Source organism: Fringilla coelebs, assembly GCF_963513975.1.
Source record: "Fringilla coelebs genome assembly, chromosome: 6".
Classification (NCBI taxonomy): Eukaryota; Metazoa; Chordata; class Aves; order Passeriformes; family Fringillidae; genus Fringilla; species Fringilla coelebs.
Window position 1 is genome coordinate 47,983,704 of NC_140034.1, and position 22,965 is coordinate 48,006,668.

At 45.3% G+C, this 22,965-nt stretch overlaps 3 protein-coding genes across 10 annotated transcripts in view; all 3 read right to left on the bottom strand.

Moving 5' to 3' along the window:
* The window catches only part of CARS1 (cysteinyl-tRNA synthetase 1), a 33,232-nt gene extending 31,677 nt beyond the window's left edge, over positions 1-1,555 (bottom strand). The window contains exon 1 of one of the 2 annotated variants that reach the window (XM_084208551.1): positions 1,470-1,555. In XM_084208551.1, the coding sequence (XP_084064677.1) occupies positions 1,470-1,497 (28 nt within the window). In that variant the 5' untranslated portion in view covers positions 1,498-1,555. The remainder of the gene's footprint in view (positions 1-1,469) is intronic. The other variant, XM_084208552.1, reaches the window with a different exon arrangement.
* A 639-nt stretch (positions 1,556-2,194) lies between these two features.
* On the bottom strand, positions 2,195-12,848 carry LOC311154721 (tumor necrosis factor receptor superfamily member 6-like; the record flags this gene model as incomplete). 5 transcript variants are annotated; one of them, XM_084207451.1, is made up of 10 exons in its annotated part: positions 12,767-12,848; positions 11,394-11,484; positions 10,519-10,650; positions 10,267-10,378; positions 9,605-9,672; positions 8,881-8,979; positions 7,888-7,922; positions 7,743-7,796; positions 3,728-3,773; positions 2,195-2,925 (listed from the first exon to the last, which is right to left on the bottom strand). In XM_084207451.1, exons 1-10 carry the CDS (start codon positions 12,812-12,814, stop codon positions 2,630-2,632), a joined length of 981 nt encoding a protein of 326 aa, XP_084063577.1. In that variant the 5' UTR covers positions 12,815-12,848. The 5 variants fall into 5 exon arrangements, 4 of the variants coding, with proteins under 4 accessions (XP_084063577.1, XP_084063579.1, XP_084063578.1 ...); XM_084207454.1 differs by lacking the exons at positions 2,195-2,925; positions 3,728-3,773 and adding an exon at positions 6,643-6,750; XM_084207453.1 differs by lacking the exons at positions 11,394-11,484; positions 12,767-12,848 and having other exon boundaries at positions 9,605-10,134; positions 10,519-11,306.
* A 1,634-nt stretch (positions 12,849-14,482) lies between these two features.
* The window catches only part of OSBPL5 (oxysterol binding protein like 5), a 135,334-nt gene continuing 126,851 nt past the window's right edge, over positions 14,483-22,965 (bottom strand). For all 3 annotated transcript variants that reach the window (XM_084207828.1, XM_084207829.1, XM_084207827.1), the window contains 5 exons: positions 19,420-19,605; positions 18,742-18,880; positions 17,464-17,581; positions 16,774-16,876; positions 14,483-15,810 (listed from right to left, as the gene is read on the bottom strand). In XM_084207828.1, coding sequence (XP_084063954.1) covers positions 15,675-15,810; positions 16,774-16,876; positions 17,464-17,581; positions 18,742-18,880; positions 19,420-19,605 — 682 coding nt within the window. In that variant the 3' untranslated portion in view covers positions 14,483-15,674. The remainder of the gene's footprint in view (positions 15,811-16,773; positions 16,877-17,463; positions 17,582-18,741; positions 18,881-19,419; positions 19,606-22,965) is intronic.

A 22,965-nucleotide genomic window follows, 5' to 3' on the forward strand; every position in this document is an offset into this window, starting at 1 on the left:
CACTTCAGGGAAAAATTATGTATCCTGAGCTTCCCTGAACCTGCTGACCTTGTCAGTCATAATTAGATGACAACGTAAATGTTCTGGGAATTCTGCAGAGGCATTCTCCAAAAAGAAATCTTACCCATTTCTGAACATTTTGAAATGCAACTTCTTGTCCGACTTGGCTTTCACAAATTTAAGACAACCCACAAAAGACAAATGTAACATTATTAATATGGCTCCAAACTGGCCATTTATCATCCTGGCCAGCCACTCTGGTACCTTTGAAAAGAATTCCAACCATCTGCTCAGACAAGATGAATTCTCCTTTTCCATTAACATCTCACAAGAACCAAACCAATGCAGTGATTCCAGCTACTGAGCTACTGCCAGACACAGCATGCACAGAGATAGAAAAACAAAGGACTTATCAAGTCTCATACATAAGGAGCAAGAGGCTTTTAGATGAGCAGGGATTTTTAAGACTGGAGTATCCCACACCAAGGAAGAGCTCGTCAATCCTAGTCTTTTGAGCCCTGAAAGTTTCACTTCCACTTTTCCTGAACTGAAACTAAATATAACACTTGCAGATTCAGTTAAAAAAACACCCCACCCTAACAAATAGTACCTAAAGAGTTGCACCTGGACTGAGCCTTTCTTGGGTTTTTCCCCCTAAGACACTGAAAAGACTTCTGAAAAAGCTGATCCCTTGATGACAAGAAATGTCGCGCTTCAGTGGGAATATTACATGATATGAATAAAGATCAAAGTAACTTTCGGTTACTTTGTTGCTTTGTTAAAGAAAAAGAGGCAAAAATATCGGTATTTACAGATCCTCAACTGGAATGACAGAAATTTCCAACCCTTTACATACCATAATGGTATTTCATACTTGCATGACTGGTATTCCAAGTTTCCATTTGCTACAGTAGTGCCAAAAATTATAGTACTACCCTAGCCCTCCTTCCATATGGAAGCGAAGAGTACAAGCCATCATTAAAACACGACACAAAAAATGTCCGTAAAAGTCCAAAAGTTCAGGCGTGAGTTCAGGGGAGAACACCGATGGCTTGGGAAAGACGGGAGGCGCAGAGACAGGTGAAAAGGACGGACGGCGCGCCGAGAAGCGCACGGACCGAGCGCACCCAGCACCTCCCGGCAGCGAGCCGGGGGACAGCTGCTCCCGGACGGGGGTGACGAGGAGCTCCGAATTCTCTCCACAAATCGCCGAACGCCAGCATTAACCTTACACCCGCGGCGGGCGCAAGGCGAGCCGCATCCCGCGGGACGCGCCCCCAGCGCGGGGCTCGGCGCCAGCGCGGCCCCCCGGGCGCGCCCCGGCCAGCGGAGCCGGGGGACGCCCAGGGGACGCGACCCCGCCGTGACAGCAGCGGCGCCGCGACCCCGGCCCCCGCCGAGCCGTGACAACCCCGGCCGCCCCTCGGCCCGGCCCCGCCGGGGGCCCGCGGCGCCGCTCGCCCACCTACCGTGCTCGGCGCTGGCGGCTGCTGCCATCCCGGAGCTGCTGCTGCTGCCTCCGCCTGCCCTCGCTCCCGAGCTGATGCAACAGCGCGTCCGGAAGCCTCGCCCCGCCCGCACTACGCTACTTCCGACGGGCAACCCTGCGTCACCCGGGCAACGGGCAGCGCCTCGCGGCGCGGCACGGCCCTGCCCCACACGGCCACACGGCACTGCCCCGCACGGCACTGCCCCACACGGCCACACGGCACTGCCCCACACGGCCCGGCCCCACACGGCACTGCCCCACACGGCCACACGGCACTGCCCCGCACGGCACGGCCCCGCACGGCACGGCCCCGCACGGCACGGCCCCGCACGGCACGGCCCCGCACGGCACGGCCCCGCACGGCACGGCCCCGCACGGCCACACGGCGCTGCCCCACACGGCCCGGCCCCGCACGGCACTGCCCCACACGGCCACACAACACTGCCCCACACGGCCCGGCCCCGCACAGCACTGCTCCACGCAGCCCTGCCCCACACGCCAACACGACACTGCCCCACACGGCACTGTCCGCCTGCGAAATGACCGGCCAGGGCACCGCGGCCAGCCCGTCACCCAACAGCACCGTGCCCACCGAGCCCCCGCCCGCCTTTCCTTAAATAGCCCCAAGGATGGAGGCGCCGCTGCCAGAATAAAGTCCCAGAGCCAGCTTCTGTCCGAGCCAGAGTTTTATTGCTGTGCTTGTCTGAGCAGTCCGATACAACACAAAATGGTTTCGGAAACTAAAGCATCACGGTACTCAAAAACAGCAGCGGACTCTTGGTCCCCGCCCCCAGGTTGGGACAGCATTGCCGCAAACTAAGGGATGCCCGAGCTCCTGGCTCCGAAGTGGGCATCCAGCACCTGAGTTTAATATCGCATGACTCGGAGGTAGGAAGGTCATGTAAACATGAAAACAACAAAGGCATTACATCCCTTCCACCTCTCTCCATGAGCTGAGGAGGCTAACTCCATTTCTACCAGCAGTTTCTCACACCCTCATTTAAGGAAGTCTGAAGACACACATATGTACACAGGAACATTTTTGCAGTTCTTCATAAACATTAATCTTCAGCTTAATCTTCAGGAAGTCTGAAGACACACATATGTACACAGGAACATTTTTGCAGTTCTTCATAAACATTAATCTTCAGCTTCAGCATTACTTATAATGTTATTACTTTTTAAAGTGTTTAATACGCTGTAATAAGCCTTGGTATCAATGTGCCTCAATGCATCCAGTAAATTAATAATACATTGTTTCTTTCCCAGTCTGTTTTTACAGATGAGAAGCATCTGATATGATTGTTCTTCTCTATTATTAGGAAATTTAGAAATAATTTTATCAATATCATTTTCTTGTAGAAGAGTTCTCATAAGCTGTTTCCACTTTTGTGGTAGTAATTCCTTTGTAAAGACATCAGCAGTCTCACTCAGTTCTGCAAGAAGAAGCACACAAAACACATCAGCTTGGATTTTAAAACACAGGGTTTTTTTCCCCCATAGCTCACACACATACTTTCCCCTTAATTTTCAGCTGATACCTGCACAGACCAAACAGCAGCAGCAAGGCAGGGTTTGGCACCTAAGCAGCAGCAGGACAAATAAGTTTCCTACCAAGGGGTCTTAAAAGTAGCTAAAGGTATTGGTGCATTCTCAGTAGTGGTCTCCTAAGGCAGGACACCATCCAGTAAAGGTGGTTTTGAGGAAGGCTTCATTGGCTGGCATGTTCCCTTGGCAGGGCTACTGAAGAGGAAGTTTTAACTGCTCCACTATGCAGCCAGCACAGGTTTGCCGCACCAAGACCGCCACAAGCAAAACCCATCACTTGGACATCCAGCACATCCTGCCTACAGGAGGGTGTACGGAGATTTGATGTCCTCTTCCACATAAGGGGACATTTGACAGAGAGATCTCTCACTCTGACCTACACCTCAATAAAGCAGAGTACACTGCTGCAATGCAGACTCGTTTTAAAACATTTTTCAAAAAATTGTACCATTCTTAAAATCATGACTGTGCTATACTCCCATGTGGAAAAGTCATGCTCCAAAGTAGAACAGTTCACCAAAGGGATTACAAATGCAGCAATAATCCTGTTTCAGTATATTTTACAATAAACTGGAAGCCTTATAGCTCTAAGCAATAATCATTAGCCTCTTTATACTACTCTGTAAGTCGACTAAAGTCAACAGGAAATAAAACCAAATTCCAAGTACTGCCAATTTATGGAATACTTACCACGTTGACAGAGATTTTTAACAATTATCTGACTTGGTTCTGGTACCTGTAATACAAAGTTGGACTATTACTCCAAGAAATCAGGGTGCTTCATTCACTATTGTTTTTTACCTATTTGACAGCTTGCTTTTACATCACACACAGCAAAGAGGGGAAGGGAAGCAGATTTCAGAGCAGACCTGAAAGTACTGGAGTAAAGAAAATTGCATGGTGAAACACACACACTACTGGCTCCAAGGCAACATTCGCTACTATCCCAAAACAGTAGCTCCTGTCAGGGAGATGAAAGAGGCAGGGTAAATTAAATGAGGGATTGAAGTTTTTTTCCCCCCAAGCTATCACTTCCCATACTTCCTATTACATCTTTATGGGGAAGTTTCCTCTGTTGTTTTGCCTGAAAGCTCTAGGAATAGTTACGAGCTCAACTAAAGGGATACCTATATTAGAGAAAATACAATGATCATTTCACCGGCGTACACTTATCTTACAATTTGCTGGAGTTCCACTTGGAACGTTAGATAGGGCAGTCTGCTGAAAAGCAGAATTCTGGACAGGTTTTGCTGCCAATGAGGACTTAGCAATCCTACTCAACCATGCTGTCATATGGCACTTCCAGCTCCTGCTGTGCCTACCCAGAAACCACACTATTTTCCACTATTTCATTCTAGGGGAAGAAAAGGAAATACTTGAAGCCACCATCAGAGACATAAAAGAAGAACCAATAATTTAGCAAAGTAACAGCCTTTACAGAATTAGACTTCAAATGTGTAAGAGATGGTCTGAAGTTTCCCTCATTTGCCTCACAACCATCACAAGGACAGAGACCAAGACACTGAAGACCCTGATTGGAGTTGTGGCCTGGCTGAGGTGGATGCTGGCCAAGTGATTGTTTGCAGGTGTGCTTGCTGTGTCACCACAGTACACAGCTTTGGGCAGGGCTGGCAAGGAGCAGCTCACTCTGTACGCTTACACCTGCTTCACAATACCCACTCATCACAATAGCCCATGGATTTCCCCACCTCTTGGCCAGATGCTTTAGAGAAAGACTAACCTTCTGGGGTAACTCTGGTGATCCCCCATGGAAGATCCCTCATATGCCACATGACCATCAAGGATGGAGATTGAAGCCTCCCCCCAAGGACTGAGACCCATAAAATTCTAGCACAGGGGCGCTGGCCTGACACGGCAGGATGTCTGCCAAGTGTCACCTGCAGGTGTGTTCACTGGACCAAGACTGGTTTCCCATGGGAACCGGTCCTGAAAAAATGGGTCCTGCTCACTGCTGGGACTGAATTGTCCTGTTCAGAACTGGACTGTCCGTACTTGTTCTCAATGGGCTTATTCTCCACTGTCCTGTACCTGTTCCCTTGACATAAGAAGATCCCTATAAAAGATCCCTAAGTTAACCAAAGACTTTGAGATTCCCCCCCACACAACAAGATGGATCTATTAGCTGGACCACAAGGATTTCATCTCACCATTGGTAGCCAAGTCTTACCCCGCTGCATTCTCTCTCTATCCTTTATCTCCTTTCTAATTCTTCTATCACATTTGCTAAAGGCACTAAATAAAAGGTGTATTTGTTCTGATTAATACAGAGAGCCCCCTGCTGTGTGTCTTTTGCACTCTGAGACAGGTAAAGCAAACCATTACAACCCCCCCTTGTACAGTAGTGGATGGTTGTAGAGCCTGACTCTCCACCTCTCTGGCTGCAGAGTAAGGCACATAAGCTGCCTCCACAACAACAGGAAACTTTTCCTAATGTTCTTACTGATGTGGATTGCGGCTTGCTTCTCTCTAGGCACAGAAGGTAGGTACCCCTCCTAAGACAGAAGGGAATTAAACTGCCTTGCTGCACCTGAGGTGACTAAACAGCACCAGGGGCCCCAAGCCTATTGCTGTGTCAAGGCTGATGCTCAGAACTGTTGCCTGTCAGCTCCATGGCAGTACACGACCTTGGGCTGTCTGTGGCTGGATTAGCTTTCCTGGTGGGTTCACAAACTACAAGCAGTTGAAAGAAGCCAGTGAGCTCCCATGTACATTGCATAGTTTTTGTGAGGGGAGAAAGAGGGAAGCCAGCAAGAAAGGCTCCCTTCATTTCTGGCATTGTCAATCCATTAAACAAGCATAGCCAAGGAGTACAGCACCAGATCAGCACGAACAGTACAAGCACAAAGCAGAGTAGCATGTCTCACATGACAGGTAGTGCTAAAGCTGGCAAGCTATAGGAGTATTTATTTAGATGTGGAAAATGAGGATGAAGAGTTACTGTTCTGCCCCTGAGACTTATGCTTATTAAGGTACAAGCCCTTTGTAAGCATACGCCAGCATGCTTTCTGTTTGCACCGTGACAGTGACCCACAGGTGACAGCACTCCATGACCAACATGCATAAGTGGGGATGTGAGGGGGAACCCCCCTACATATGACACAGGTAGCTGTACATCATTCTCACTGAAACACTTTCTGTTCAAGGGTATAAGCACATTAAAGAAGTTTATCTTATTTATACAGGATAATTCTTAAACAGGAAAACAAATGACTGAAAGAGCAGTGTCATGGCTAACACTTTTGTTTCAAAACCCAGCATCAGCTATTCAAGTATCAGCAGTAGTTGGGGGCATTAGAGCAGTATGAATTCACTGGTTCTTTGGAAGGGAAGGTGTGTAGGTGCCAAAATACTCAGGACTGCATCAGTGGAACTCTCCTTAGCAAATAAGCTCCTAGGGCTGCATGAGCACTCCTAGTGCAGATTTTGCATCTGCCTGTGACAGCTCTTAGATAAGAGACAAGTGGCACCATGCACAAATTTGTAACTGCATCATTCTGCAACTATTTTATTGAAATTAAAGACATATTATATTTTCTATTCCTATGCTACAGCATTTTGACCAGGTTTTTTGTCACATTTCTTCATCAGCTTCTATAAATAGATGAAGTGCTGCAAATCTGGCCAGGGCATGAGGGGAGACACAACGCAACAAAAAACCTGGGGCGTTTCACATATTTGAGCCACTTATGGACCTTAAAAAAGAAAAAGAGCAGTGTTTAGGGTGAGCCTTTGAACACATCTTTCAATTCTGTTTCTTCCATCTTCAAGAATTTTTTGCATAATTAAAATACATTTAATTACTCAAAATGTCTAATTAGTAACATTAGACAAGAGTGCATACACTGAGTGGGTAACACATTGGTGAGGGACAAGAGAAGCTTCAGGGAGAAAAAAAGTGCTGTACACACACTGAGAACAGTCTGGATATTTTTTCCTAGTTGCTCATCAAGACTAACATTTGTTGTGTAAAACTAAGACTGAGCTCATTTTCACCTTGTAGTGCTGGTAGCAATGTAGTTGCTAACTAGAGAAGTTAAAGCCAGCTTACATTTACTTCATCCAGCCTTGTATTTGTCTTGCAGAACACTGGACTAGCAATAGGTTTTTTTTAGACCTAAACAGTAAAGTTCTCAAATGTCATTTGGTTACAGGATGCCAGGGTATACCCAGCTTCAAGTTGGAACATAAGCCAGCAGCCAGCCTCAGCTGGATAAACCCTTTTTAGGGATGTACTTTGAGACTGGCATGCTCTGAACCCCTCCTCTTTTGGGACTGCTTAGGACCAAGAATTCAGACTATCAGGTCCTGGTCTGTAGTTTGTGACATAAGCCCAAAGGTAGGAAGACTCAACCACTGCTGATCCAGTAAAGTGATGAGTCTTACGAACTAGTAATTTGTAGTCACAATGCAATGAGAGCTGGAACACCACCATGCTGCAACACCAAACAATAGCTGCCATCAGCTGGGAAATACACATGTGAAGCAGCAAAAATGAAATTAACTGGATCAAGGTATCACTTGGAGACAGTCTGAAGTGAAAACTTGCAGCTAGTCCAAGTTTTCTCCCCACTTCCAAAGCATCCTCATCACAGGCTCTGAAGTGTTTTCCAGTATTGACAAGGCGAACTACAGCAGACACCAGCAGCTATTGAATGCATCAGACACTTGCTAATTAATTTCTGACCTTGTTGCATGAATCACAACTTGTTGCATCACAGGAACACATCCTACCAGAGATCTACAGTGAGACAAACATTGAGGGCTGTGTGTCAGGTACAATTAGGCTGTGAGCAATTAGAGATTAAACACTTAGTCCATCACATACTTACCAGACGTCCCTCTACATCTTTAACAGTTGAGGCACCTGGAAAAAAAAAAAAAGGGTCTGAGCAACTTATAAGAATTGCAGCAACTTAAACATGGCTGAAATCACACAAGACATACACAATAGAAACTTTTGTCAGACAGCCAAAACTTTCAAAAGCCATTTAGTTTCTTTGACCTGTCATACATTCCACCCCTTAGCTTCCACCAACAGCACAAACACTGTGACTTAATCCTGCTCAGTAAAATGCAGACTTCAAGATGCTGTTTGACTTTTAAGCCACTCTTGCAGCCTCCTCTACACTCCCGCTTTTGTCAGAATTTTTGTTGGCTATTGCAATACAGAAGGCAGAAACTGTCTTTACTGCAATACAATCAATAAGGCATGATTTCAACAAACCTAGCACTTAAGATTCATAATAGCTTTCATTATTATTTTAACCATGCTAGTAGCAAAAATACTTTAAAACACAATAGTGGAAATAGAAGTTTCCAAGGAAAACAACTCAATTTCCACTAAAAAATAATTTCACACAGGACTCATCAACCTAACATTCACATTAAGAGGTTCAAATTACTAAAGGGAACCAATTTTACCAAAAAAAATCTCCACAACCAAACACAGTGAAAGTAATTAGTGGTCTAATTACTTGCTACTTTTTGCCCCATGCATCTGAACCCCCACACAGGTTTTTCCTCTTTGCCAATACAAGGCAAGTTAATTGGAGAAGTCCTTTCTAAGGCCCTTATGATAATCTTGCTTTGAAGCAGAGGCATCTGTCAGCAAGATAAGAAAGCTCATAGCTAAGGATTACACATTTTATTTACCAAGCAAAACTACTCTTCACTTGACTAATTTGCTAACTTCAATGACACACAAAATGAACTAGAGCTTAAACAGGTCTCCTGAAATGCAGCACAAGAACCAGGGACAGCCCTAGTGTATGCTTTGCCTAACTGTGGAAAGCAAATTTCATGAATAATAATCAAGCAGTTACCTTTATGACACTTCAGCTTTTTAACAAGAACAAGAACAACAACAACTACTAGTAAACCCAAAACAGCTGGCAGAATAACCCAAACACGAGATTCCTTCCCTGCAAAGTAAGAAAAAAAAAAATTAGTACTGAAACAGTCCTCCAAAAAGGTATTCCTTGCTGTCCTAAAGAAAAGCCTAAGCCCAGAACCAATACAATAACCCAGATAGTTTGTCCTGGGACTCTCATGGACACGTCGCCCTGAACATGTGAGCACTTGTTTGCACTGCATATCATGCTCCCAAAGGCATCAGGGAACTCTGCAGAGAGCTGCAATACAACTTCTACAGGGTTTCATGGAGAGACACTTAAGGGGAAACAAGTATGCAAAAGATGATAGCTAGCTTAGGGTTCTGTAGCATGGGCAGTGTGCATTCCTGACAGAAGAGGAAGTTACTCCAGGCACAATAAACATTTTCACACTATCCATAACTTTCAACTGTGTCACCCTTGCAACTTTAAGAACTCTGGCAACACATGTAGCTTTTCACCAAGTGAAACTCAAGGTGATTTGTCTCATCAACCCCTTTGAGAATTGTCTTTAGCAAATAACTCCCAGACTAAAAGGCAGCTGATCTTAATACACTACAGTAATTGAAACCACTGTTTTACAGACTACTGTGGTGTTATTAGCCTGAAGCCACAGACCCAACAAACCAAGCTGAGGGGGATTTCTGTAACAGACCTTGATTGGTTAAGCCTAGTTCTGTAGTATCAGTGGAATTCAGCAGGATTTCTTTCTCATCTGGATGCCTGAAGTGGATGGTAACAGAACATTGTATCAACATTTCCAGATCAGTACGTGGCTCTGTCCAGGCCTGATTTCCAGACAGAGCTCAGAACCATGAATGGAAAAAGCATAAACTTTGATAGAGTGTACCTTTAAACAATCCAAGGCAAGACTACAAGATAAAATAAAAGCAAAGCAGATAAAATTCATGTATGTTAGCATCTAAGTGGAGGAAGAAAAAAAAAAAAAACCAAACCATAGAGTGTAGGCATTATTCATGCATGGTTAGTTTCCTTCAACAGATAGTTCTACATACTAAAATTTTAAGCTGGGTGCTAGAAAGTTCATTCAACTGTGTTCTGTGGAAATACCAACCTGAAGACATGAAAAATGCAAGTTTACAGCCATAAGCAACGACGACAATGATACCCGAGTCCACATCTTTCTAGGTCTCAACAGCACAGGTTTTGACACCTAAAATTTAACTGCATGAATAATGCCATTTGGCTTCAGGGCAATTATTTACAGCCTGATGACACGTGTTAACTATTGCCACAGATTGGGCCACAGCTCCAACATGCCCCAGAAGGAAAACAGCGACTTATTTTCAAACTTACTCTTGACTGATTCTCCGACACATTTCACAGCCCTCATCCTCACAGAAATACCCTTGTTTGCACCGGCATTCAGCATTCTGTGTCAGAGTACAGGGTCTCTGAGTTATCTGATCTAAAAATAAAAGTTAGCAAGTGCAAAGATTATACTCAGGCCATAAAGGCAATTTACTTTTAAGTTCAATATGCCCAATGAAGACCAGATTTTCCACATTAAAAAGGGGGAAATTGTTAAGGTTCCATAAGGTTTGGTACCCTCTTTGCACTGTCTGCAAGCCAAGCATTCCTCCAAGCCGTTGGCATGGGCAGTAAAGCCTTTTCCTTCCTTGCAAGGGTCACATTTTCCTTTAACATGCGAAGCATTGCAGTGGTCAGCAACAAAGGTACCTGTGGAAGAAGAGAACTAGCAGCAGCAGCAATCTCAGGATCTTTTGACAGACAAAGGGTTAAACCTAGATATTACAACACAAATTTCTGGGAAAAGTTCAATTCTTCCTTGCAAATCAATCACATGCCACACAAACCAAGGGGCACAGGAGAGTCAGGAGGCACATTTGCTGCTCAGACAGGGACAGGTACAAAACGAGGTGTCCAGCAGGGCATCTGCTGGAAGAATGTGTCACTGCAGGAGACAGGGAGCTTGTGGATTGTACCATTGCTGAAGGAAAGGGGCAAGCCCAGGGACAATTGCTTTCAATAAACTTTTTTCTCCTTTGTGTGAATCCCACCTAAATGCACCAGTAAGCTTCTGATAATAACGAGAGGTTTCTTCAGGTTTCTTCTTGGTGCAAAACGTGTTAGCTCGGCACACACTGAACAAGGAGAGGAGAGCAAAATCATACTGAAGCTTGGTCTACAGACCCAGAAATATCAGAATTCCTCTAGGCCTGTTCTTTGTGTTAACTAAATCACTTAACTTCAAAAATTTTATCCTCAACCACAAGCAAAGGCTTCCTGGCTTGCCAAAGCACCTCTCTCAGTCATTGCCTGTTGCATTAAGGGGCTCACTTCAAGATGGAGCCCAGCCTTCACAGCACCAAGAAGTCCTCATAGCTCCAACCAGGCTTACACTCTCACGGCATGCAATGTAAGAAGTAATTGGTATCAGCTGTAACTGCTCAAAGTCTTACCTGCTTCACAAAATACACAGCAGAAACCTTGATGGAAGTACTCTCTCTCCCCACAGTTCGCTTGGGCTCTAGGCATCGTCAGTAGCACAACCTACAGAGAAGGCAAACACGCCTCTTGACTCATCCTCCCTGGACACGATAACTATCTCGGGGAGATTAACTTGTAAAGACTTTGGAAACACATTCAGAAGTTTATGGGAAGCCACAGAGGAAACCCAAACTAATTTCTGCTAAGTGCTGCTCACAGCAGTAATTGCCATCACAAAGCTGGGGTTAAGGCAGCACCGTGCAGCAGCAGATGGGTTTTAGGCACCTGTTACCACACGTTCCTGCCTCTGTATAAGCTTTTGTTTTCTTTCCACTATCTCACGGCAGTTGCACTGCAGACGCCAAAGTTTTTGCGGTGTGCAAGGGATTAGTTTCTTCCCTTCCCACATCCCTTTAATTCATCAGAGTCAGTGCTAGTCTTGCTCCCACAAAATTGAGGAAAAGCCCCACAGACTCCTCCAACACGTCTCACTGGCTCGAATCATAGGCAAAATGACAAGTCGAGTCATTAGCAATACTACAGGAGGATCGGGAATGATTTTTTTTTAAGAGAAGAGACGTGCAGACTATGCACTCACCGGGCAGGGCTCCAACACAGCCTCTCTCCGGTATGTCCCAAGTGCTGCCAGGGAGGCGAGCGGAGGCTCGGTCCCAGGGAAGCTGAGTCACATCCTCAGAGGCCTCACACAAGGAGGGAGAGCCTCAAGAGCAAGAGCAGGAGGGGAAGAGGAGGCCGGCACTCCGAGCTCCCCAGAGCTAATTGTGAGCAGCGGGCAAGTCTAAGCTAAAACTAAGAGGGTCCCGCTCTTTAAACTCTCTCCTCGGTAGACTGAAAATCCTCCCCGTAACCCGTAACTGAGGGGAGGTGAGAAAACTTCCAGTTTCACACTTAAAAAACCCGAGGAGTATTAAAGAACTCACTCCTAACTTGTAACTTTTTTTTTTTCTTCGAGGAGAGAAGGAAAGGCGGCAGCGAGTGCGGAAGGAACAGATAGGGAGACGCGCTACATTGCCCGAGGGCGCTGGATTCACGGCAGCGGCGCTGCCACAGGTTTTCCGAGACATCAAACACGAACAAAAGTTCCGGAAAGTTACCAAAGTCTCTCGAAGAAGAAAAGGACAGAAAAACCCACAAGGCTCCTTCACGCTAGAGCTGGAGGAAGACTTTTTCCGCCCCAAAACCCAGGATTTGGGTTCGGGCTGCGGACGGCTGGCACCCGCCACTCGCGGCGGGCAGGCGGAGGGCGAGCCCGCACCCTGCGGGCCAGAGAGCCCCAGCCGGCACTCACCAGCAACAGCGGGCCAGAGCCCCAGCCGACACTTACCAGCAGTAGCAGCCCCACGGCTCCTCCGGCTCCCATGGCGGTGCCCATCGCTCTGGACGCAGCCCCCGCTTCCGCCGCTCTTATTCCCCGCGGGGGCGGGGCACAGGCGGGCACCGAGCGCTCTCGGCCCTCCCGGCCCTCCCTTCCCACTCCGGCAGAAAGGGCGGAATCCGGAGTTAATTGACACAGGTGCAGAAGGGCTGTCCACCCTCATCGCAAAAAGCGGCGGAAAAGGCTGTGAGGGGGAATTTCCCAACACTGCGCAAACGCAGTGCATATAGCTGGATTTTCTGAAGCCCTAAAAGAGTTGTCACGTTTCTCCTCAGCAGTTATTCCTCCCAGAGAAGTAACATTTCTGGCCATAATTCTCCTCAAGAATACTTTTCATTTCCCATGTGCATGTAACTGGCATGTAGGAACATTCACTTCCAGATTGTTGAAACTGGATTAAAATTAATGGCACAAGAATTCATAGGCTGTTCCTTTTTGGGTTATTCTCTAATCCTCTATGGCAGCAGCTGTAAATGTTGGAAACTCTTCCTCTGCTGATGCTAAATTAACTCGTTGATAGTTTCTTTCAGTGAACTGCTGCTCTTGTAGTAACAGTGTCATTTTACTCAACTGCAGTTACAAGTCCTAGTGCAATCCCTGTGGGTGCATAGTTTGGTAAAATGGAAATAATTCAAACAATTTCCTGCAGTCACATTTACACCCACTGAAGGCTTCCTGCTCAGCACTGCTTCTCTTTGGTTCAGGGGGCTTGGGTTGTTTGGGTTTTTTTCTGTTGTTTGGTAACCATTTCCCAAAGCTGGGATACAGTGGCACCCAAGGGATGGAAACAGCCCTACCGAGGTGGAGAGGCTCCTATCCATAACTCAAAACACATGCTCCAGAAACAGGTTGAGAGTGATGAGGAAGGCTGTGCTGATAGCCCAGAGATGTGCTGACTTGCTGATGCATTCCAAGGAGATTAGTGGATGTGTGTGCACAGCTTTACATCCAAACACTTGGATACATCCAAACACTTGGATACATCCAAACAGGAGCAAACACTTTGAAGCTGCATAGGGAACTTTGCACAGCCTGGAAAGCAGGGGCAATGCCCTCTTACTGAGTTTTACACCGCATGTGGCATGGGTCAGACTTTCTCAGAAAGAGTGACTAGGATGACGTCCTTCAAAAAGGCACCCAATCTGTGTCAATAATGTTGATATTCTCCAAGGATGTTTCCTCAAGGATGAAGAATGCTTTGGTTTTCTGGAGACTTTTGCTAATAACAAAGCCACTCTCACCCTTTAGCATTTGTGACCAGTTTCCTGAATGCCAGCTTCCAGCTGCAGGCTCTGACCCTGCCTGTTCATATCAGAGAGCTGCAGTTCTCTCTGTGGAACAATCTATTCACTATCCTCAAGTCCTTGATATAAAGGTTTCCTAAGTCCAAGATAAGTTTGTACATTTGCATGTACAAAAGTGAAAATCAAGGGAACCACTTCTCTTTTTGTGGAAGTTGCTACAATAAGAAGACAATTTCTGACTATTTCAGTCAGAGTGGTATCAAACTGCTATTGCTGTTCTAACTTACGGTCCAGGTCAGACATTCTTAGAGGCAATTTCCCATAGATTTTCTTCTAGAAAGTAATTTACTTTTAAAATACTAACAAACACAAACCCAAAAATAATTTGTCAGATAGACTGCCATTGAAAGTTGTGTGTAGTTTTATTTCAACATATCAAGCACAAACAGGTTTCCCCTAACTGGGGAATATGATGAGGAATGTACTTAAAAATTTGGAAACATTTACATTGAAAGATAGCCCAGACTGGCACCACCACTAAGTATTTTAAGGCTGTATATATAGCAGTACTTACCACTTGGAACTACTTCAGGCCAGAAAAGAAAGGCTTAGTATTGTCTGCAGTCTACAGAAAATATTGCAAATCTTTAAAAAATGGTGTAAAATAGGAAGACTATTAACAGGGTTGAACAATGCAGTGGAAAAACCCTCCCTCTTTCCTGACCTTTGACAATAAATGTGCCTAAGACCGAACACACGTACACCTACATCGCTCCCATCCTTCTCACCTATGCTGGGGCAGTGGAATTCTCTCTACAATGCTAGTGTGTGATATTATAAAACAGCCATATAGCAAATAATAACAATAAGAGTAAGTGACCAGGTTTTACAAACAGGCGTGCGTGTCTGACATCACCCTCGATGGGCCAGACCCAGGACACCAGTCAGCTCCGTAACCAGACAAGGAGCTTTCACTGAATAATTCCCATTTCCTAAAGCAGAATGGCTCTAGGAAATTGTGTATATTTACAGTTTCTGTGGAATGGAAAATAAAACACATCCTGAGGTCCCATTCTGCATGGGCTGACTAAACAGATCATGACTCAATATCCCAGGGCTGGATTTCTTGGACTATGTGTTCTCCCTCCTGTAATTAAAGGCAGCCGGACAGGCACCGTGGACATCAGTTCTTTACAGCTCCCCAACTGCTCCTCCTCACTCCTGGAGCTATGACCCAGGCCACCATGACTTTTCCAAAATGTTGAGGTGATTACCATTTTGGGGTTACCAATACTGCTGGGTAATTATTAATTGCATCAGAAAATGACAAAACATAGAAAACAAATTGCACAATTAAAGCTACATTTGGCTTCAGCATTAAGGCCCATACAGGTTAAGAGGTCCTTGAAGATGTACATGTAAAAGGCAAAAAATGACATAATCTGCAGGAACAAAGTTTTGCAGGTTCCTAGGTCCCTTTTTAACCTCGTTTTTCCACTTCCTTCCACCTCTGCTATGTTGGTTCTAAAGTGCTTTGGTGCCTCGCTGGGCTCCTTGCGCGAGTGGCCCCCTCCTGCAGCCAGTGATCATTATTGCTGCCAAACGTAGTGATTTTATTTGAAGACATAATTAAAGAAGAGTTGACACGTAAGAAAGATGCAGAGGAGAAACCAACAGCGAGAGTCCAGGAGGAAGCTTTCAGAAGAGGCCTTCCTGTGGAAGGACTTTTTGTTCAGAGCGCTGAGGTTTCTGCAAAAGAAAGCAATGTGATTATTTGTGTGTTGGAGAGAGGTGTGCCTTCACACGTGTGGAGAGCTTCCACAACAGGGGGGAACCCTTTGGTGACACCTTCAGGGGTAGAGTAGTGTGCCCCCCAGACTTTGCCTCCCTCTTTTTAACAAGGAGATTAGTACTTCGGGCTGCAGCTGGTTGGCATGGGAAGGGCACAAACCCCAAGAAATCTCCTCATCCAGCACTCATTCATAGCCCTGTGAGTTTAATCTGTGCCCTCACCTTCCCAAACTTTCCCTGGACACTCCCAGGAGCTGCAGTGAAGCTAAAACTGTATCACCAATGATTCTGGCATCTAGACAGGGTAGGCTTCATGTGTGATCCCACCTCACTGAAGCCTTGGGAGAGTTGGATAATACTCCTCACACAGAGGGGAAGCAGCAGGGCTCCCTGGAGCTGAACTAGTAGTTAATACCTCCCCACAGAGTCTGCAGAGCAAAGCCCTCTGTCCACAGCAGATGTGGTTACTGTTTCCCTCAGATGGAAACCAGCCATTTGTACAAAAATCTGGAGTTAGTGCTTTTACCATGGAGCCCAGTTTTTCAGACCACACCTTTGCATCTCTATAGCAAACTGAATTCCTAACATGCTGGACTGGAAGGCAAACCTCACACATTCTTGCCTGGCAGAGATTTATTTTTAGCCAGGGCCTGGCCCAATCCTTCTCAGTCAGAGTACCTCGAGTTGAGTAACATCCTGAGGTGATGCTTTTTGTCCAGAAAGAGAGTGTTAAGAGGAAATAAACTGTTTCAAGCAGAGTGTGGGTTTGTCTTTCTGGTGTCATAAGTGGTTACTTTATCTGCAATAACTTGATCTGCACTCCTGCAGCTCACAGACACTCCAAAGTACACAGTAGGGAGTTAAATGCCCCAAGTTATCTTTAGCCCCTTAAATCATTAATTCATGACAGAAAATGGTTACCTGTGTATGTCCTGTTGGGCTTTCTGTAGGGATAAGACAGCTGAGTGAATTTCCTTCAGGTGATTCATTTCTTTCCCACACTGAGCACACAGGCTTTCAAACCCTGTGGCAAAGTATTGAAGGACAATTATGTTTTGCATCACCATTCTGGTGGTAGTGAAACACAATACAGCAAATGGGTGGCTGTGAACTAATTGTCCCTGCTAGGGGGGACACCTTCAGGAGGAAACATGGGGAGAAAGAGATAGGGAACAGAATCTTCCACCCAGAAGATCCAAGCATTGTAACAGGTTCTGTGACTCTGGGTCAGGGTGCTTCTCAGTCAGCTCTAAGGAAACAATGCTCCTCAGCTGAGGGGAGGAGAAAGGAGTGCTCACACCTGCTCACTCTCTCTAACATTCAAGGTCACCTCTAACAAAGGCAGAGAAAAGAGAGAGAAACACAGCCTGTTTCCCGTGTGTTGATTGGAATGTCACTGTATTTTTCCAGTTTTGCCAGGAGTTGGGAAGTCCTCGTTGTAAGGTAGAAACAGCACATACAGAGAACAGAAAAGCAGAACATTCCCTCTGCTGCCTGTGGGCTGTTGGCCCACAGTATTAACTGGGCTGGGAAATGTCCCAGGGCTGACTCAACAATAAAGTACCAAGGCAAGAACATTAAAGCCTGACCCAGTGACACCCAGATACTTGCCATCATCATCTGAGAGCTCCTGCACTGACTCTGGTGTTGAACAGCTGCTCTCTGTGTTCTGGCTGTGGTTGGATGGCTGATCGCTGGTTTTGCGGCGCCTGCAGTCTTTGGCAGACCTCTGGGTAAAAGAGGGATTAGGTGTGACTCAGTCTCTATCACATTGAAGGGGTGTGTGATTGCTTTAAACAAAACAATTTGGGGTGCTGGGAAATAACTGTGAGATTGTGAAGTTTGATTGCTTTCTCAGTAACTCCTGGTAGTTGGACTCTGGCAGCTACTTAAGGATGTTATACACGTGCCTCATACAGAAGCATTTCCCCCAAGAGATTATATTCTTAAGACACCTATCCAAATTATTCTTCTTGTAGCTTTAACTGACACATACTATGGATGAACCTTATTGTTCCTTTGCTAAGTTGTGTACCTAACTCAGCCAGGTACGTAAGAGAAAGCTGGAAAAGAAAAAATTAGAATCAAATTCCCCAGCAATGATTTTTCAGAAGGTGCACGAAGAATCTAAACATCATGGAATTTTTATGCCTAGTTTCTTGATGCACTGTGGAAAGTTTCTCCCTCTCTCTCAGATGTGTAAACCAAACACATTAATTCAAACTTCTTGCTACAGGGTCTGAAAAGCAGTTATGAACCCCAACTTCCCCAACTGAATCAGAGATATTCAGGTGTGGGACATTACAAAAGAAAAGCCTATGTACATAATAAGATACAAGTTTTTCAGTGTAATATGGGTTATACTTAGCTAGTTTACCAGCTCTACATTTGCAAAGTGTGTTATGAATGACAGGTATCACTCCGAAGACGGAAGCACCAAAATAGGGGAGCATTATCTCTCTTTGAAGAAAAGGATGGAAAAACATTTCTTGTCTTGTCTGAGAGAGTGAGTGATAAAGGCTCATGGCAAAGACTGAAACTGAAGTCGGGGATCTCAGTTATGTACTCCAAAACCTACAGGAAGTTTTCTGCTTTGAAAACACTGAACAGTGAAGTTCAGCTCAGTCATATGCAAAATTCAGTGTAAGAGTCACTGTCACTAGCATTGGGTGGACGAAAAATGCCAAAATTGATAGAATGAGTCAATCAGTAATTACAATTCTTTGGAGCTAATAATGGTATAATACTACAGGTCTATAGTCACAAGCTATATTTACCCAGTACAAAACTTTCAGCTTATGCTGTGCTTACATGCAAATGCTGTAGAAAAAGAGCTGTGTATCTAAACAATCATAAAGAATATGATAATCCCCAGAACGGGCTTTTTACCTTGTGCCGTGTAATTTGATTATTTATGCATGTTGCTTTGTGGTTTGACATCCTTGTGGATAAGTGTCTTTCCATTGTCTGAAGTATTCCATCCTTCTCAAATTGGGCAATGTCGTTCAAAGGATCCCAAGGTCTTAGGCTTTTGAGACCAAATAAAAAAAATCATCAGAAAAGCAAGAATCCCACATTAGCCCAATACACTAATTCCACATGCATCAGGCCAGGCAATCATCCTGACAGTAGCCAGACTTTCCAGATGCAGTGTAGCAGTGACAGGAGTAATAGAAAGTTCCCTGCACATTCACAGCTCCTTGCAATAAGTGAGGGGGTTCAGTCTCCAGAGGCTTTGCCCTTGTTGCCCAGGGCAGGAAAGCACAGTTGTTAACTCTGCTCTGAACAGTGCAGAAAAGCTCTCCTAAATAACTCTGCATTTGATTGCAGCAAAAGGAATTTGCATCAATGACACAGTGGATTTTCCATTGTCACACCCTCATTTCCAGCTATTCCCAATTAGTATCATGAACATGTATTCTAATGATGACATGGAGCTCAGAAAGGGCAAGTTCTGGACATAGTTTTGGGGAATGGCAGGGCTCCAATGACAGGCCTCTAGCCCTGCTTGCATCCCTGGGAACTCAGGCAGCGAGATGTGTTGGGAGCCCCAAGCCTAGCACTCACTCCTCATATTTGTAGCGCCACTCGTTGGTCCCAGCGTCGTGCCGGAACAGCAGCGGTTTCCATTCCGTGCCGCTTTCCCTCCGCTCCCGGGCGGCGTTCCTCTGCTCCTCTTCCAGCACAAACTTTTCCTGTGTCGCCTTGTGCTGATCACCTTTGTTTATTGCACTGGTAACATGCTGCCAAAGCCTAGGAATAATCAGGGAAGGAAGTTAAACCACCTTGGAACCAGCAATGTATTTTGCCAGCTGTAACTTTAGAGCAGAAACTTGTCAGGGGTATTGATACACCAGTGGGAACTGTAGCAGGATTGCTCAGCCTCTGTTTTTAGCTTGTAAGTTAAAGAAACTGAGAAAGGCAACACTGAATGCTGTATGAGTGACCTGCTGGAGGAACTTTCTCTTAGATAACATCACCTACAACAATTACTGAAGTCTTCAGTGCTGTCTGTTTATTGAATTCTTATGCTGCTGTCAAAAGGAAGTTGTGTCCAACTCACTGGGATCCATGGCCTCTTTAGAGGTGACTGATGGAGAATCTGTTCTGTTCCTCAGCCTTTCAGGCATTTCTGTTTAGAAGCCTTTGCATCAATGTCTCTCCTCAAAATAAGTCTTTATATTTAAAGTTTAGAAGTACTGGAAAACGAATTTATGTGCACATCTTGTAGCTGCACATGCACCTCCTGTACAGGATTTACAACCAAATCTGTAGGAAGCCGATGCAATCTACGAGCAACAAGCATGTCCTCTTGCTCACAAGCTGCAAGCATGAACACAGGTTTTCACTCACACTTGTTTGCAGCTGCCAAAGGATAAGTGATCTGTCATATGAGCTGTTCTCACTGAGCATCTGCCCTAGGGAGAGGATCTGCCTTTTACCAGAGAAAAATAAATACCTTTTTTTTTACTATTGCCAAGCTGTGATCAGCCTCTCCACAGCTCCTATAATCAGAGCACTTTAATCTTCATTTCAGATTGGAAATACTTCTGAGACTAGCAGCTAGCCCTCCCAAAATATTACTGTATGCTTTAGTGTTTAGAATGTGCACAGGAGATCCAAGCTGTTCCATTATTCCCAGCTCCACAAAACACCTGTCTGCCATTTAGAAGATGAATTCATTACTGCATTTAATTTGGAGCTTGCTGTGAAGCTCTTAATTTAAAAGTGATCCTGAAGCTTTCATCGTATTTCTATCACCACACATTAACACAGCACTTCCAAAAATGCAGCCTTTTAGATAAGCAACTGGATGCAGAGCAATGCCTTCCTTTCATTTTTATGAAGTCACTCCCCTATTTCTGTGTATAAATAATTTCTCCCAGAAACAAAGGAAGGAAACTCAGTGATGGGCATGGGGCAGGGAGGAGTGAAATAACAGCATGAGAATATATTGTGGTGGTGTAAAGCCTGTCCTAAGGAATGCAGTAGTGTAAAGAGTGAGTCCCCTAATTCTACCATCCTTAAAGGGACAGCACAAAATTGTTTGACAAGGGCAAATTACTCCACCAAGGGTTGCATGTGTCAGACAATGAGACCCTCCACGGTGAGTTGCATGGCAGTATGAGCTTCAGAGATTCCTCAACAATTGTGAAAATAGGTGATTTTCAGCACTGCAGGGAAGACTAAGAAATTTAGGCAGAATATAATCTGGACTAGATGGCAATTAATTCAGGCAACTGTCAGCATAACAAGGAGTTTGGTGGAATGTCTGTAAGGGAACTCTGTAACTTTTCCTTTTTCCTCCTTCCCTTGGATGCATGTAACATTATTAATCTCTCCTGTAGCAAAGGGAGCCAGCTCTAGCCATAAACTCGGGTAAACAGAGACCTGGAGATTCTTTGCCCACAAGACCAAGATTCTCCTTTAAAAGAATCTTCTTCTGAAGATTAAGAGAAAAATGTACTGCAGTCTGCCCTGCTTTGCAGAGTTGACACATCTGCTCTGTAAGTTACAAATACAGACTTTATTGCTCATAATGACCACTGCTGTTGATGACTTGTGAAGGCTGACCTAGAACAGAGACTAAATGGAGTTAAAGAATAAAGTAGGGATTTATTAGAAGGCCTCAATGGATACACCTTGGGCAGCACAAGAGCCCAGCCAGGGCTACACCCAGGATGAACCAAAATGGGCACAAAATGGACAACTGGTCACAGGAGCTCACACGTCTATAAGTTCTGGTCCATTTGCATATTGTTCAATTGATCATTGCTGGTTCATTGCTAATTGTCCAATTATAACTTTAGCTTATGAAGTCCCATCCTTCTTGTTTTTCTCTCTTCAGTCCCCTGTTGTTTATGCTCTGAGGCCTGAAATTTGGATCATTTGTCCTTGGTCCCCAGATAGAGAAGGAATTGCTTTGTCTACCTGCTCTGTGAAGAGAGCTCACCATCCCCTAATATGAAGCCCAGAACTACACACTAAAGCAGTATGGAATCTGAAAAATATAAAAGCTAAAGCCTGAGGCATCACTCTCCAAACTAAATTTTTGTGTGTTTTTATTTTCATGCAATCCATTTCTTTACCTATAAAAAGGGGAATCTTTTTAGGGTGATGTGATGCAACACCAAAATCAGATGTCCACAGAGAAATGCACAACATTTTGCAGAGTCAGGCAGCAACTGCATGTGCTGGCTTGGGATTTTGCCTGGTGCTGGCTGACTGTAGTGAAGAGGAAGCACAACTAATTTGTTTAAAGCCAGCCAGCTCCACATAACTCTGCTCAACAGCTTTACAGTGTGCATTATTTACTTCTTCCATTTCCTAAGTGTATTGGGTTTGTATGGCCTGGTTTTTGGCAAGAGGGGTGGCTTCTGCGAAAAGCTCCAGAAGCTTCCAGAACATCTGGCAGTGTCCTGATGGCTCCAAATATGGACATGCTGCTGGCCAACACTGGGCTGCTGGTAATGCCTCTGTGATGACATACTGAGGAAGAAATCAGAAGAAAGGTTGGCACAGTTTTAATTGTAACTAGAGAAGAGGGAGGTGAGATGAGAACATGGGAGAGGAACAGCCCTGCAGACACCAAGGTCAGTGCAGAAGGAGGGGGAGGAGGTGCTCCAGGTGCCAGAGCCCAGATTCCTCTGCAGCCTGTGGAGCAGCCTGTCCATGAAGGACCCTGTGGAAGAGTGACCCACGCTGCAGCAGTTTGGGGAGGACTGTTGCCCATGGGATGGACTCACACTGCAGCAGTTTGCAGGGAGCTGCTGAGATGGAGCCATGTTGGTGAAGTTAATGGAGAACTGTATCCTGTGGGAGGGACTCCACAGTGCAGCAGTGAAGGACTCCTCTCCCTGAGCAGCAGGAGAAGCCATGGGTGATGAACTGACTGAAATCTCCACCCTCCTGTCTCCTTGTGCTACTGGGGGCGGAGGTAGAGCTGTGAAGGAGGAAGGGGTGGGTGGAAGGTGGTTTTAGGGGATTATTTTACTTCTCATTATCCTGGTCTGATATTTTTAGCAATAAATTTATTTTATTCTTGAGCCTGTTTTGCCCTCAATGGCGTCTGACAATTATTTTCTCACAGTCCTTAACTCATGAGCCCTTCAC